This window comes from Pongo pygmaeus, chromosome 2, assembly GCF_028885625.2.
Source record: "Pongo pygmaeus isolate AG05252 chromosome 2, NHGRI_mPonPyg2-v2.0_pri, whole genome shotgun sequence".
NCBI lineage: Eukaryota > Metazoa > Chordata > Mammalia > Primates > Hominidae > Pongo > Pongo pygmaeus.
Genome location: NC_085930.1, coordinates 177,182,522 through 177,197,530, shown reverse-complemented (window position 1 = coordinate 177,197,530; position 15,009 = coordinate 177,182,522). Strand labels below are relative to the sequence as shown.

The window sequence follows — 15,009 nt, the reverse complement described above, 5'->3', positions numbered from 1 at the left end:
AACTCTCCTATATGACTTTTGGTGAATAAATGTCAAGTACTGGGTTGGGTACGTACCTAGGAGTGGGATTTATAGGTCTTAGGATATGCCTTCATCAGCTTTAGTTAACACTACCAGTTTTCTAAAAATGGTTGTACCTTTTTCACATCCATTAGCAAAGTAGAAGAGTTCCTTCCTCCACATTCTTGCCAACTATTGGTATTTTGTGTCTTTTTCTATATTAGCTGTTTTGATGGGAGAATGGTAGTACTGCACTATGATTTTAATTTGCATTTCCCTGATAATTAATTTAGTTGAGCACTTTTTCATATATTTCGTGGCCAGTAGGATATATTTAAGTGGTTGTTCCTATTCTTTGCCCCATTTTTTTTTGCTTCTCTAAAATCTTGTATATTTGGCAAAAAAAAAAAAAAAATCAACTCTTTAATATGCTTGCTTTATTGGCAAAACTGAAGGTCATGTTATATTCAAACAACATGTAAGTTTAACCTCCATCATACTTTTTTTAGGTTGCTGCGATTATCTGCTAATGAATCCATTAACCTCTACTCTGTCTCAGATGCTCTATCTTCTACACATATAAAGTTAATTTTACAATCATGCAGATGTGATTAAGTTCTTTTTAGCCCTATCTTATTCATTCTTCCCTGCTGTTATTATCCACCTTTCCATCAATCCTATGCTAAACATAGTATTGACAAAACTCCCCTAGAAAAGCTCATGGGGAGTGGGTGAGGCACTCTTACTAAACTTTCAGATTGCCAGTAAATTCGGATTCAGTAGATTTGAGTTGGGCCCTGGGAATCTGTGCTAGTAACAAGCACTCCACATTCTTATTTTAGGAAAGTTTGAGGAATACCACAGATTATTTTTTATTTTGTTTCATTGTTCCCACACATTCCCTCTCCAATGTCTGGATTTTTCTCTATCCTTCCTCCATTGTCATCTGTCAACACCCAACCAAATGTAACCCCTGGGAGTCTAACTTGACTCTTCCAGGCTGAGCACATCACTCTATAATCAGATCTTACTTCTGATCTCCCTCACAAAACCATTACGTCATTGGCCTTCCCCATCTCAGCTGATAACATGCAGTAGTTTGATCTTGAGTATAAATGTAGAATCTGAATATTATATGGCCTCCACAGCATGCACACTGGTCTTCTTCTTCCATTACCCTCATTCCTCAATTACTGCAGAACTAGTTTCCCTGCTTGCATCTTGTACCCATGCAGTCTGACTAGAGGAATCAATATTTTAAAATCTAAGTCAACATCATTTCTGCTCAGATCTCTGCACTGGAGCTGGCATGGTGGTATGCACCTGTAATCCCAGCTACTTGGGAGGCTGAGGCAGGAAGATTGCTAAAGCCTAAGAGTTCATGTCCAGCCTAGGCAACATAGTGAGACCCCATCTCTAAGAAAAAAAAAACCTCTCTAATGGTTCCCAATTTCTCCAAGAGTAAAATCCCAAGTTCTCAGTGGGCCCTATGACCATTGCACTCTGCCCCCTCCCCTTCCCTTATGCTTTGACCTTCCAGGCTCACCCTGCCTCAGTCACTCTAGCCTGCCTGCTTCTCTTAGGACATCCCAGTGTGCTTGCACTATACGGCTTTCCTATGGGCTACTCCCTCTATCTTGGAACAGTCTCCCCCTAGATATCTGTAGTACTGACTGACCCCTTCAGTCTTTCAAGTCTTGACTCACATGTCCTCACTGAAATATCCTTCTCAGTGAGGCCTGCCCTCATCACTCTATTTTAAAATGAAGCCTGGCCCATTCTCCCCACGCCTCCAGTCTCTTTCAATCTCTTTTACTCTACTTCTTTTTTGTTTTGTGGCAATAATTACCTGCTAGCATATTATTTATTCTATTTATTATTTATCATCTATAGCTCTCTGTCAGAATAAAATCCTCCCAAAGGCAAATTGTTTTTTATGTTTTACTTACAGTATGTCCCCAAATATCTGAACATTGCTTGGCATATAGTGGGGGCCCAATTAATATTTGTTTGATTTGTTGAATGAAATATTTGGGATGCAGTAGCAACCTTAAATAAGACTAAGAGATCTTAAATAGCATCTTTTTACAAGCCTTACTTTTATGAAACCTTTTCCAAGATATGTTGCATATTTTAATTTTGAAGTAGAACTTGAAATTGGAAGTTTGAATGAAGGTGAGTTAACTTGTGTGTGCTGCTACATTGATTTGAAGGAGAAGACGGTGATAGGCTTATTCCAACCTAGTTGAGGGTATTCTCAGCAATATGACATAAAACTTTTAGAGGTTAATAGTTGAGTACTGGATTTTAGGTTGTTTCCTTTTTGCTAGCATTACTTGCAGCGTCCATAAAGGCAAGTTCCTATTAAAAAATCAGACAACTTATGGAAATTAGATGTCTTTTAGGTTTGTTTCGAGCACATCGATTTTGAAAACTATTCATAATTGCATTTTAAAAGCAATGTGCTTTTGCATATTTTATCCATCTTAAGGGCATTCTTACATGTTTGCATCAATTTGGGGAGCAAGAAACAACCCCCTCTTCTCACTTCCCCTCCGCCTCTCTTTTTCTCTTGTGCATAATTTTCTGAAATACTGTGATGCTGTTCAGCTGCAATCTGACTGCTAGATGAGAGAACCTGTACAGGTTCTATTTATAGACATCTAATTTTAGAATAACTTTTATTTCTATTACTGTGAGTCCTTAAGTTTCCAATATATATGTATATACACTTATACATGTCTTTGAGAATATACTATTTGCTTTGTAGAGTGCAGTCTTTTTATGGAAGAGGAGGATATTATTCCTCTCAGCTCTCAAAGAGATTCTGTTTAAGAATCTGCTGACTCAGCAGTTCATTATGTCATCCTAGCCTGGCTAACCTTTGGTGATCTCTAATTGTCTTATGTTTCACCTGTCTTAGTCTCTTCTCACAACGTGTATTTCTTCATTGTAAGCTTTTGTATAAGAGTAACTCCTATACTTTGGTGTTTTCCAGGTGCCTAGACCATTGCTGGGTTATAACATAATAGCTCAGGGCAGCTAAGAGAAGAATCCTTTCATGAGAAGTTGAATAGACTTCATCTGATAATGAGAATGATTATTAGTAGCTCAGCACTTGAAAGAATGCCAAAAAGAACAGCGTGAAGAAATGTATGTTAAGTCAGCTCATACAATACTTATTTGAAAAAGCCAAATCTCAATTAGTGGCGTGAGGAAAAGCCTGGGTATAGTTTTATCCACAAAATAAAAGGCAGTTAAGCACCAATTCAAGTCATGGTTAAAATTTCCATATAAGCTACTTTACAAACTGTATGCATTAGCAAACTTAAAAACAGACACTTGTGTGAACTGTTACAGGAACTTTATTGTACAGTAAAAAAATACGGCAATTGCCAGGCAGTAAAAAAATACTTAATCTGACTGTTCATTTTTTTCTCAGCATTCTGAAAGTGTCTATATTTCAAGACTATTATTTAACTAATGCTAATAGTGAGCCTACACACCAACATATAAATTTAATCTCTATTTTTTTATCTGTCTCTTTTCTGGGACATGTGGTACTAATGAGCCTATCTATTTGGGAATTTAGTTAAAAAAGTGCTGGGGCATAAAAGATGACAGGCAAAGGAGGAAAAGAATGAAATATCTTCCAAATGCATTCAATCATTGAGCGAGTGCTGTCTAATTTCACTAGATATTAGGAACTGAGGGATTGAGACTGAAGTGGTAGTGAGGGGCTAGGATATAGATGAAAAGGAAAAAGGTGGCTAGTCCCAACCTTCAAGGTACTTAGTTGTTCATTACTTCACTCACTCACTCATTAATTTATTCATGCAGTATCTATTGAATGCCTTGATATGGTGTGGCTCTGTGTCCCCACCCAAATCTCATCTAGAATTGTAATCCCCATGTGTTGAGGGAGGGACCTGGTGGGAGGCAACTGGATCATGGGGGTGGTTTCCCCATGCTGTTCTCGTAATAGTGAGGGAGTTCTTATAAGATCTGAGGGTTTAAAACTGGCACTTGCCCCTTGTAAGAGGTGCCTTGCTTCCCCTTCATCTTCCACCAAGATTGTAAATTTCCTGAGGCCTCCCTAGCCATGTGGAACCGTGAGTCAATTAAATCTCTTTTGTTCATAAGTTACCCAGTCTCAGGTAGTATCTGTATAGCAGTATGAGAATAGACTAATACATGGCTACAATTCAGTGTACCAGGGTGTATTATTTCATTTTCATGCTGCTGATAAAGACATACCCAAGACTGGGCAGTTTACAAAAGAAAGAGGTTTATTGGACTTACAGTTCCACATGTCTGGGAAGGCCTCACAATCATGGTGGAAGGTGAAAGGCACGTCTCACATGGCAGCAGACAGGAGAACTTGTGTGGGGAAACTCCCTTTTTTAAAATCATCAGCTCTCGTTAGACTTATTCACCGTCATGAGAACAGCACAGGAAAGACCTGCCACATGATTCAGTTACTCCCACCGGGTTCCCTCCTCAACATATGGGAATTCAAGATGAGATTTGGGTGGGGAACACAGCCAAACCATATCATTCCACCCCTGACCCCTCCCACATCTCATGCCCTCACATTTCAAAACCAGTTATGCCTTCCCGACAGTCCCCCAAAGTCTTATCTCATTTCAGCATTAACTCAGAAGTCCACAGTCCAAAGTCTTATCTGAGACAAGGCAAGTCCTTTCTGTTTATGAAGTTGTAAAATCAAAAGCAAGTTAATTACTTCGTAGATACAATGAGGGTACAAGCATTGAGTAAATACAGTCATTCCAAATGAGAGAAATTGGCCAAAACACAAGGGCTGTGGGCCCCACGCAAGTCCAAAATCCAGCAGGACAGTCAAACCTTAAAGCTCTGGAACTATCTCCTTTGATTCCATGTTTCATATCCAGGTCATGCTGATGCAAGAGGTGGGGTCACACGGTCTTGGGCCGCTCCGCCCCTTTGGCTTTGCAGGGTACAGCCTCCCTCCCAGCTGCTTTCATGGGCTCGTGTTGAGTGTCTGTGGCTTTTCCAGGTGGATGGTGCAAGCTGTTGGTGGATCTACCATTCTGGGGTCTGGAGGACAGTGGCCCTCTTCTCACAGCTCCACCGGGCAGTTCCCCAGTAGGGACTCTGGGAGCTCCAACTTCACATTTCCCTTCCACACTGCCCTAGCAGAGTTTCTCCATGAGAGCCCTGCCCCTGCAGCAAACTTGCCCAGGCATTTCCATACATCTTCTGAAATCTAGGTGGAGGTTCCCAGACTTCAATTCTTGACGTCTGTGCACCCGCAGGCTCAGCACCCTGTGGAAGCTGCCAAGGCTTGGGACTTGCACCTTCTGAAGCCATAGCCCAGCCTCTATGTTGGTGCCTTTCAGCCATGGCTGGAGCAGCTGGGACACAGGGCACCAAGTCCCTAGGATGCACACAGCACAGGGACCCTGGGCCTGGCCCATGAAACCACTTTATCCTTCTAGGCCTCTGGGCCTGTGATAGGAGGGGCTGCTGTGAAGACCTCTGACATGCCCTGGAGACATTTTCCCAATTGTCTTGGGCATCAACATTCGGCTCCTAGTTACTTACGCAAATTTCTGCAGCCAGCTTGGATTTCTCCTCAGAAAATGGGATTTTCTTTTCTGTCACATCATCAGGCTGCAAATTTTCTGAACTTTTATGCTCTGCTTCCCTTTTAATACTGAATGCCTTTAACAGCACCTGAGTCACCTCTTTTTTTTTTTTTTTTTTTTTTTTTTGAGACAGAGTCTCGCTCTGTCGCCCAGGCTGGAGTGCAGTGGCACGATCTCTGCTCACTGCAAGCTCCGCCTCCTGGGTTCACACCATTCTTCTGCCTCAGCCTCCCAAGTAGCTGGGACTACAGGCGCCTGCCATCACGCCTGGCTAATGTTTTTTTTGTATTTTTAGTAGAGACGGGGTTTTACCATGTTAGCCAGGATGATCTTGATCTCCTGACCTCATGATCCCTCCGCCTCAGCCTCCCAAAGTGTTGGGATTACAGGCGTGAGCCACCGCGTCTGGCCCTGAGTCACCTCTTGAATGCTTTGCAGCTTAGAAATTTCTTCCACCAGATACCCTAAATCATCTTTCTCAAGTTCAAAGTTCCACAAATCTCTGGGTCAGAAGCAAAATGCTGTCAGTCTCTTTGCTAAAACATAACAAAAGCCACCTTTGCTCCCATTGCCAACAAGTTCTCATCTCCATTTGAGACCAGCTCAGACTGGATTTCACTGTCCATATCATTATCAGCATTTTGCTCAAAGCCATTCAACAAGTCTCTAGGGAGTTCCAAACTGTCTGACATCTTTCTGTCTTCTTCTGAGCCTCCAAGCTGTTACAGCCTCTGCTTGTTACCCAGTTCCAAAGTCATTTCTACATTTTTGGGTATCTTTTCAGCAGCACCCCACTCTACTGGTACCAATTTACTGTGTTAGTTTGTTTTAATGCTGCTGAAAAAAACATACTCCAGACTGGGCAATTTACAAAAGAAAGCAGTTTATTGGACTTACAGTTCCACATGGCTTGGGAGGCCTTACAATCATGGCGGAAGGTGAAAGTTACGTCTCACATGGCAGCAGACAAAAGAAGAGAACTTGCGCAGGGAATCTCCCCTTTTTAAAACCATCAGATCTCCTGAGACTTATTCACTCTCAGGAGAACAGTACGGGAAGAACCTGCCCCATGATTAAATTATCTCCCACCGGGTGCCTCCCACCACATGTGAGAATTCAAGATGAGATTTGGGTGGGGACACAGCCAAAGCATATCACACGGTTACGATAATGAAATAAAGTAATTCAGAAATTCTCGCCCTCAATCGAGGTTTTGTTCTTTTGTGATAGACAGGGAATTAATAAGGAAAAATTATTATTTTACTTATTTATAATAGTAAAAATTATTATTTATAATTAATAAATTATATTTAATTAATGAGTTAAAATAAAGCATGATGATCAGCACTAAAGAGAAAAATAACATAGGAAAGGAGACTGGAAGTATTGAGGGCAGGAAGCTAGTTGCAGTTTTAGACAGGATGTTTTGAGTGTGAACGCATCTTTCTAGTGAGGATCTGAAGGAAGTAAGGGAGCTAGTTGCTCAGATACCTGGAGAAAGAGCAATGAGGCTCAAGGAAGGGCAGTAGGAGGGGCTGAGGGGAAAGCATGCCTGGCATGTTCAAGCCTAACAGAGAGGCTGCTGGGGTCGGGCAGGATGAACGATGGGGTAAGGCTCTGTGAGGGCCTTGTGGGGTTTCACTCCCAATGTGGTGAGAAGCCACTGGGAGGTTTTGCCCCCCCAGGCCTGGGCCTTGAATGTGTGGGAAAGGGCTTATTAAAAGTTAAATTCAGCCATAAATTATGAAGCAGACTCAAAAGATTGAATTTTATGGAAGGAATGAAACTGGAATTGAGTGAGAAGTAAAATCTGGGCTTCATGGTTTGGGAGTCATCTGTGAGAGGTTGTAGTTAAATTTTGAAGATGGACGCAGAACTCTGAGGAGATGTTTTTGAAGGAAACGAGAGGAGGAACCAAAGTCTGTGCCCTAGCGATGTCCTTCCCTACTCCCGGGCACTGGAGGGAGAGTCCTGTGTCAGCCTTAAAATGGTAATAGTAGTCCACCTCCATTTTCTTTTTATTTCTTTCTTTTATGGGGGTTGTTTTCTAGGACATCTCCAGTATTCTTTCTTAGACTTCTTGTAAGGTAAAATTATGGAAGAAGGAAGGAAAAGTAATTGGAAGAATGCATGATGTTGACTTTGTGTTGACCCATCAACTCATTCTTTTATGGAGGAACGGGGTGGGCAGGTGGCTGGCTTCCACCCCACCTCTGGTGATTTAGAATTACAACCAAAAACTGTTACATAAGGGCTCTTAATTTCTATGATGTTAGCCCCAAAGAAACCCTCAAAAGTATTGAAGTCTGAGACCTATATTAATTTCAATTTATTCTCCTTTTTGTGTCATCTTTCTTACTATTAATGCTTAAACATTCTTCAGTCACAATTATCAAAAGCATACTTTGTTCATTTTAATTTTTGTTTTATATATAAGAAGATAGAGGTACTTGCAAATCTAAATGTTTTCACAAGTTGAATTGTGTGACTTTCATACCAAGCTTCTGTTGTTTGTTGTTTGTTTTTTAAAAATAAAACATTATGTTATAGTCAGGACCAAAAACAAAATTTCACAGGCTATTTCTTCTGCCAAAGAAACATTGCCCTCTCTTGGTTTAAGATGTCAAAACACTTAGCAATGTTTTCTGCCTAATTTTGGAGTGTTGCTTTCTGATTCTGAATTGGAGCAGTTTGCCTTGAAATTGCATAGATATGCATTTTGCCCATAAGTGAATGTATACAGCTGATTTCTCGTGTGACTTTCAGATGGAAGTCAGAGTTAAAATGGAAAATTGCTGTAGGAAGCTGGCACATTTTTAAACTCCTGAGTGCTTTTGGGGGGAATGAAACCTCTTTCCATTCCTGGTTGCATGGAAAATATTAAACCCCTTTTAAGTAAGCAGGAGACGAGATGAGTATTATGGATTTTCATCTTTTTCTCCTGAGTTCTTGTGATTCAAATCCTAATTCCTGTTGCAGTGTTATTCTGCATTAAAGATCTTGACTGCTGAGATTGAACCATTATTTTCATATTTATTTTTCCTTAAACTTGTTTGGTGCTATGAGAATATTCAATATATAGCTTTTTGTTGCAGAGATTTTAGCAGCATTAGTTCATCTTGACTGATGCCCTTGACTTCAGAGTATAAATAGAAAAATAGAGATAGGTGACAAGGATTGATTAGCTATCCTCATTCTAAGTGAAACGGTAAACGTAGCTAGATAAATCACAGCTCAAAAGCCTGGAGAATGCGTGGTAAAAGAAATAAAGGTAGTGCGTATGTGTGTGTGTGTGCTTAATAGTGAAGTTTTCTAAAAGAGGTACAAGCACAAAAATTCTATCTGGTCTGTTCTACTGTCTTTCAGTTTTTATTTTCAAAAACTTAAGGGTTTAAATAACCTATGGAATTATTGTTTGCTTTTTCTTTTATTTAAAGAAATCTTTTAAGTGAAAGAAAACTGAGACCAATGTCATTGCCTTTTTAAGTCAGATATGTGTGTGTATACATCTGTGTGTGTGAGAGAGAGTGTGTGTATGTATATATGTATATATGCACATATATGCATATACACACACATACAATTACTTTGTTATTAGACTTTAACTGTAGGGTTGGAAGGGCTCAGGGGAGATCGCCTGATTTTTTTCTCTGGCACTTTTAAGCTATTTAAGCATTTTAATAGTGTTTACTCTGTGCCAGGCAGTATTCTAAGCACTTGACATATATGAACTCATTTAACTCTGACATTCAGCCAAAGAGATACATCTATTATTATCCCCACAAACCGTACAAGGAAACTGAAGTTCACAGAAGTTCAGCAGCTCACCTCATGAGAAATGAAGCTGGGATTTTAACCCAGGCATCAAGGCTGTGCCTTCAGCCCTTATATTAGCACCTGCCTCTCTCCCTCTCCTCCTCTTCTTTCTAGATTTTTCAGTTCGAAGGGCCAGTTTTCACTCTGACCTCCCTTTACCTGATGTGGTTTCTTCAGCCTGTAGTTTGAGGCGTTTTCAGTTTGTTTTCCTTTATTCTTTTCTTGAGCCTGGTGAAGAACAACCCTTCTCCACATCTCCATCCATCACTGCTGCTCCATTCTTTCACCCTCCTCCTCCTCGGTGATATTCTCCAGCCTTCAAACCATTTCTGAATTCTTAAGTTACATTACATCAGGATTAGAAGCTGCTGTTATAATGATGGCTTGTCCAGTTTTGAGTAAGATAGTATTAATAGCACAATTACCTCATAGTTTCTACATATATATACTCTATTCCTGTTTGCCACATCTTTTTTCTCCTGTATTTGCAAAAATACATTCTTCTTGCATTAACAGTTTGCTATTATGATGCCATGCTGTGTAGTCATGAGTATTTCTCAGCTTTTCAAAGACCTTTGAATTTTAACAATAATTCACAAACATGCTTGCCTTTCTGTGGACATTTTATAGGATTTATGCAGGTTATTTATGAAAGTTTATAACTGTGTCCTACGATCTCCTGGCTCTTGAGACACACTGCTGTTAATATGTTGAATGTGTAATTTCCACTTAGTGTGGAACTGTCAGAGACAGTTGTATGATTCAGTTTGATAAATGGGTACTTTGGGCCAGCTGTCAGGGCATTATCTTCCTGACTAGAATCCCAGGGAAGAGAATAAAGAATGGAATACCATCCTGCACCCAGCACTCTTCACCCATATCCCCCACACTCCCTCTACACTTGGTTTCATCTAGCAGAGCCTCCATTCTCTTACTGAAGATGAAATCATGCTGATGAGTTCTATCCTTCCTAAGCCAAAGATAATTATGACCTGATTATCTGGTACCACACAATATTAAGTTTGCAAAAGTGAGTTTACCCTGATTGCTGCTGCATTGTATTAAGTAAACAACAATTCCACCAGATTGTAATTTGTAAATTCAGCTTTTTTCCTCTCTATCCTTAACCTTCTACAATAATGTTTAATATTTAGTCTGAGGTGACTGGGGTGGGTGATGAACAGTCTGCCTTGTGTGTTTTTCTTGACTATGCTGCTAGGTTTTATTATTATTATTATTATTATTATTATTATTATTATTATTATTAGTGTTACTACTATAGGTGTTGCTGGGTTAGAATTGTTTCCGCCTATACTGGGGACTTTGCTGCTGTAGGATCTTGGATAGTTCACCTGTTCCTTTCTTTGAAAGTTTTGCATGATTGCTGAAATTCAGTCTATAATATGTCCATTAGTGCAATCAGATTCCCTTTTAACTGGCATATTTATGCCCTTATAACTTTCTACCCAGACTGTGAGAACTTTGGCCAGTGGATTGGCGGTGAAGGGAGTGTTTTTCCTTCCAGCTGGGGAGCTTACGTGTTCCCGAGCATCCTATTCTTGCCTCTGTTTTATGATGATAGTATTGTAATTTAGCTCTTTCCCTATATGTTTCCCCCACCTCAGTAAAATTCTCAAAGACTGTGAGTGCACAGTTCAGGGTTTGGCTTCGTGATGTTCTATAGGGCTAATCTTACACTTTCCCTTCTTTATTCCAAACTTAATTTAAGATGGGGCTGTTAGTAGTAATCCAAGGAACCTCTTAGTTTTGAAAGGATTTTAGTAATTGTCCAAGGGGCTTATACTCCATACATGTATATGTTTGAAAAAAATATTACTTCTTAGCAGTGGACTTGCAGCCAAACTTTTTGGAACACAACTATTTTTATCCCAGTTTTACACTTCTGTCCAGGTACATAGTAGAGATGCCATAAATATAGAGTTATATTGAATTCCTTTATAATAATAATGCAGGGTGAGAGGATCATCTGGTGAATGGAAAAAGAACCCTGGTAGAGAAAGGGGATGGGGCAGGGATTATTGCAATGACTGCCTACGGATGAGGGGAAAGTTGAGATTGGGGTATGCATGTCATCAGAGGACCACACCATACCAATTTGAGTGGTCACAGGCATTCTAGGAGTTAGAGATGGAGATGTTAGCAGAGGTGTGAATAGAGGTAGGGTCTATGGTGATAGTAGATGGAGTCCTGAGAATGGAAGTTTTATATGGGATGACAAGGAAAGACACAGTGTGGGGAGAAGGTTAGAACTCAGGAGATGATGGCCAACCTGGAAGGAGGACAATGGTGGTTGTTGGCCACCATAACAATGGAGAAAGGGCAAGAAGAGAGGCAGGGAATCCCTTAAGCAGCAAGCGGTTGCTGCAGGGATGGGGAAAGGGAGTTTTCTGGGATCCTGATGACTTTGGCAGCAGCAGTAGTGTTGGGGCTGTTCTGTGAATTGTATATGGTCAACCAGTGATTGATGCTTAAATTGTATGTAGTCACAGGGAGCTTGTGACTGGCCAAAGAATGGAGTAACACATTTGGCTTAGCCTGCCAAGAATGAGATCATATTTGACCATAATGCTGAACAAACAGGATTCAAAGGGTAGATCAGAATTTTAATTTACTCTGTTCTCCTCTCCCTCGGTGCCAATTCAAACCGTTCTGTGAAGCTGAGTTTTCTGTTCCTGGATGAAATCTTAGACAAACTTGTTTGCTTCACTAACTTCTCTCAGATTAAAAGCAAAAAATAGTTCAAAACTTGTATTCATAAACACACAGTCTTGGTTCATTAATTGTTATGTCTGGTCTAGTCCAGGACAGTTAATTCAAAGGTAAGGCTTCTCCCTCCTGTCCAGCTTCTGCTTGCTGTAGGTGTGGAGCCTGCAGTGGGAAGGAGTGTTGTGGTATGCCTTTTCTCCCTTGTTGTCTGCCAAACATGCCTACTCTTCCTCCCTTACTCACCAGGCGACTCTGGATTCTTCAGAATAAACTGGGTGGGGAGGGAGGATAAAGGGCAGAAAGGTCTTACAGAACTGAACATTGGTTTGCCGCTGGTTTCTTCTGGCTGTAGCTGATGGTGAACCTGACTAGTTCTTTTGTGGACCCTTTTATAAATTCTTTGGAGAGTCCCTTCCTTCTCTATTTCTGTGCTTCTCTAGTCTGTTTTTCTTGATGTGGGAGGAGGGAGGAGATACACCTCCTCTTTCATTCCAGTGGTATGCTGCTGAGGTCTCCTTATGGATCCAGGCAGCCTTAATTCAGATTCAGATATGTTGACTTTGTAGTACTTATGGAATATTTAGGAGAAAATACCCTTCTAGAGTCAGAGAGAAGCCAGAGATGGAAGTGTAGATGTGGGGGTAACTGCTGTGCAGATGATGGTTAAAAGTCATGAGATTGAGCAAGATTGCCCAGGAAGACAGGAGGAAAAAGATCTCAAAAAGACACTTGCATTTAAGAGGCCTAGAAGGAAATGGAGCTGGCAAAGAAGGTGGAAGCATCATTCAGAGTATTGGCTTTAGAAAAGGGCAGGCTGGATGGGAGCCAGCCCAGAATAATGCCTATTAGCATGTCTGTTCTTTACCTGGGAAGGGGAACTTAAAACACATATGTTTTTATTTAAATTGTGTAAAGACTCTACACTGTTTTCTTCCTGTTTTAAAAATTGATGTTAATTTTACTTTTAAATTTCTAATTCTTTGAAGACAAAAATGTTAACTCTTTTTTTCCAGTTGTGTATGAACACAGATCAAGATTAGAGAAATCCTTGCAAAAGGAAAGACTTGAACATAAAAAAGCAAAGGAAGGTAAGTAAATACATAATTTGTGTTCTGTGTTTTTCCAGTACTCTTCTTTGACGTATCATATACTTAGTTTACAATTTTTTTTTTTTTTGGCTAAGATAGTTCTCAAATCAACCCAAAGTCAGATAGGTGGACAGAGAAAGACATGTCAAGTAATATATTATGCATTGTGCAATAATCCCTATACAAGATAGGATTCAGAATATTGTATTCAGTTTATGCCACCTTGTGATAGCTCATATATTGGTTACACTTATTATTTCAGGAATAACATATAATTTTTCATCTGAGTATTAAACAGGTATATATTACTTACACCTGGAACTTCTGTCCACAGATATTGAGGGGGCTGGGGTTGGGGGGGAAGTAACAGGATGCATTGTCCAGAATGTGACAAATTTTATACACATACATATATATTTCTACCGTAATGAATTGATCCCATTGTCCATTATATTTTAAGTTATGCACCTGTTTTTACCTTGTGAAGGTTTTTATTGACACATCAGTTGATTCAGTTTGAAAGTTAACATTTAGGACAGCCACTAGGCAATGCTGTCAATTTTTATCAGAATTTTTCCATAAAACACAGGCCTTATACAGCTGATGATCTGAAGTTATCTGCATACTGATATTTATTTATTCATGTTTTATGATAAACCTTGAAATTTAGTTATGTATTCTGTCTGCCTACCTTGGTGGGAAGGAAGAGGATAGCAGAGGAGGGGCAGTATTGGTTAGGATGTTTTACTGACCCTTGGATTGAGCCTGTGTGAAGAATAGAAATTCAACATCATTAAAATGCTTTGATAAGATTTGGATTCTCCTTGTCTTCAAATGCAGTGATTTTATAGAGCCATCTAGTGGGTAATACGGTTTTCAAAGCATTAAAGATGGCTTGGCTGGCTTGATTTCTGTTTTCAGGAACTGAATGATTTTCATGTGCCATCTAGTGGATAGCAGTAAATCAGCTTTGTCTTCAGATGTGCTCCATTTTTTCCCCACTAAATTTCAAGGAGAGTTAATCACAGAGATATTCTAAAAGCACTTTTAATCAATTGGCTATAATTTGGACTTTGTGGATGCAAGATTTACAGCTGTAAGGTAAAGAGGAAGCTGTATGTTTTTTCCAATTCTTTCTAAACAATGAGAGCCAAAATAAAGTATGTAAATCACCAAGTAGATTGTTTTAAACCTAAAACACTTTTGCAAGCATGAGTAAAGTTTGCCTTTATTTCTTTAGATGTTTAAAATCTGTGTAGTGAATTATCACTGTTTTTTTCCATCTTGTATTTTCTAGATTTTCTTGTTTATAAGTTAGAAGCACAAGAAACATTAAATAAAGGAAGGGTAAGTTGTTTTTTTTTGTTGTTGTTGTTTGTTTTCCTTAATTTGTTTTCATAAAACTTGAAAGAGAGAGAAATACAGTTGCAAACTCTTTTACTTTTTGATCCCTGGGATTATAGGACTGACACCCCTTTTTTTTTTTTGGCTGCCAAAAAATTCTAAAAGGAAGACTTTAAACTTACCTTTGCTTATCACATTGTTGATAATAGGGATAAACTGGGAATAACCTTAATGTTCAACTATAAAAAGAAGGTTATTTCATTTATTTGTTTGCAGTCTCTCTTTATAGAATGTAAGATTTATTTTGGTTTGCCTTCACATGTGTAACATCCAACACAGGACCTGGCCTAGAGTTTGCATGTAAGAACATTTGTGGAATGGGTGAAGGGATGAATGATACTGGC

General features: G+C 39.5%; 1 protein-coding gene across 4 annotated transcripts in view; it reads left to right on the top strand.

The window, feature by feature from the left end:
* GOLIM4 (golgi integral membrane protein 4) overlaps positions 1-15,009 on the top strand; it is an 80,927-nt gene that overhangs the window by 34,672 nt on the left and 31,246 nt on the right. For all 4 annotated transcript variants that reach the window (XM_054482368.2, XM_054482366.2, XM_054482367.2 and 1 more), the window contains exons 2-3: positions 13,187-13,261; positions 14,559-14,608. In XM_054482368.2, coding sequence (XP_054338343.1) covers positions 13,187-13,261; positions 14,559-14,608 — 125 coding nt within the window. The remainder of the gene's footprint in view (positions 1-13,186; positions 13,262-14,558; positions 14,609-15,009) is intronic.